Here is a 2051-nt window from a genome sequence, read left to right as displayed (position 1 = left end):
AACATTGACTATCAGCTCAAAATACCAAACACATACATGTAAATTTCATACATGTTATATACTATAATGTTGCTAACTTTTAAAATACTATTTTATAGATTTGTTTGGCTGTAACAAACAAAAATTTCAAAGATAATAAATTCCATCAAAGAGTATTATTTGTTTTAAAAAAAAAATGAAGCACTAATATTCACTAACATCCACCACTGTGGTGAGCAAATGCCTCTTCTTCTACTGATGTGCTGGCATGACTGTGACTACTATGGCTACTGTGGCTTGATCGTGACTCTCTGTCTCGAGACATTCTCAAGCGTACAGGAACAAAGTCCAGATTTTCTCTAGATTCTCGGTCTCGACCTGCTTCAGAGTTCTGTATAGAGTTATTAATCTGTCTTCTAATTCTTGTTAATTCTTCTGCCTTTGTGCTGGCATGGTGATGATACATCATTTTCACTCCTGTAACTACAGACAGTCTCAATCTCAGGTTGTATCGGAATGAGTTTTTCTTATTTTTTACTGCTCGTTTATACCTGACCTCCAAGTCCTTGATTTTCTGATCCAATAGTGCGATCTGTTGACAAGCTTTCTCAAATTTTAACCTCGCTTCCGTTTCCTTCTCTAAAAGATGACTATGATCCATTGCTGTGCCTCGGTCCACTGTAGTCGACATTTTCACATAAAAACAACTTTAATCTACAAATAATAAATGTAAGCACACTTTTGTAAATTATGGTCTGGTCACTTTGGGGGCCGAATCTATTGTTCCTTACGTGTTATTTCTTGCCATTACTCCAACGTCCTAACATGCACAATTTGAATCCTCTGTCCTTGTCATAAGAATGTATTTTCGGTTCCGTCGACCAAAGAAATACTTGCTGTACACCCTTTACTGATAATCCACTTCTATAAGAAATTTTCTGACGGTAAAGTAACAAAGACAAATGTCTTTAAAAACATCTGTTTATCATAAGACATAACCTTTCTGATGGGTGCTAGGACTATCAGGAATCCCGGGATTTCAGGAGAATCCCGCTACAGGAAGAAGAATCCCCGACAAAAAGGTAGAATCCCCCTAAAAATGAATTAGTTGGGATACATAAAGGGTTTAGGTGGTGATTACTTGAATGATATTGTTATCCGTACATTTTTATAGCCAATTTTACCTGAGAATCGACCAAAATCGGACGCCATTACTAGTTGTCGTGGTATACCGTATACCACGCCCGATCTAAAATCGCGATCGCTGACAACCACTAGTTCCAAGTTGTACGTGAAAAATATTAATGCTTATAAAAAGTGAATGATAGTATATAGGAATTTTATAATAAGAATTAACATGATTTTAAATACATAAAAGGAAATAAAAAATGAATAAAAAAATAAAATCTAAAAAAATTAAATCTAATTAAAAATAATATAAATCAACATATTTCAGGACTTAATTGACTCCTTTTGTTACAGTAGTTTTGTACCCCTTCAAATGGGAGTTTTATATCGAAAATTATGCTGCAGAATTTGGAAATATTTGTGAAATGTATGTGTTACTGTAATATAAAGACAATGAGATACTTAATGTTTATCCCCTAAGTACATTTCTACATAAGCCAAGAGACTCAATATGGTTGATAAAAAGCACAGTGGAAATATTTTGGTGAAATTTTAATTTGGAATTTATTTATGTATTTATATATTTTTATTTATTCATTTATTTTATATTTTAAAGTTATTTATTTATTTATATATTTATTTTTCCTTTATTTCATTTATTCATTTCTATAATATTTATTTATTTATTTATTTTGTTTTCATGTGTTTTGTTTGATTTTGTCTGTATCTAAATATGATATTTACTTAATTTTTCATGTACTTTGTTCTTGTTGTTGATTCTATTTTTTTTATTTTAATATTTATTTATTTATTTTTTTATTTTTTATTTTTTTTGGCTTGTTTTTGCATGTTTGAAAAGAAAATAAATACTCATTGATATTAGAAAGCAGTTAGTATTATCCAAGAATGAAATTATTTGAACACCGGTCTATTAAAAATAGAAA

At 30.5% G+C, this 2051-nt stretch overlaps 1 protein-coding gene across 1 annotated transcript; it reads right to left on the bottom strand.

Moving 5' to 3' along the window:
• LOC133196328 (uncharacterized) lies at positions 1-976 on the bottom strand. Its single transcript, XM_061332236.1, has one exon. It carries the CDS (start codon positions 668-670, stop codon positions 194-196), a length of 477 nt encoding a protein of 158 aa, XP_061188220.1. The 5' UTR covers positions 671-976; the 3' UTR covers positions 1-193.
• Positions 977-2051: the final 1075 nt, after the last annotated feature.

The sequence above is a fragment of the Saccostrea echinata genome, unplaced genomic scaffold, assembly GCF_033153115.1.
Source record: "Saccostrea echinata isolate AGI-Se365-2 ecotype Australia unplaced genomic scaffold, CSIRO_AGI_Sech_v1 ptg000030l, whole genome shotgun sequence".
In the NCBI taxonomy this organism is placed as follows: domain Eukaryota; kingdom Metazoa; phylum Mollusca; class Bivalvia; order Ostreida; family Ostreidae; genus Saccostrea; species Saccostrea echinata.
Note: the sequence above shows the minus strand (reverse complement) of the source record. Positions and strands in the feature narration are given on the sequence as shown.

What these genes read in the sequence shown, in the direction of transcription:
- LOC133196328 (XM_061332236.1), bottom strand. Translation starts at nt 670, where the DNA reads ATGTCGACTACAGTGGACCGAGGCACAGCAATGGATCATAGTCATCTT.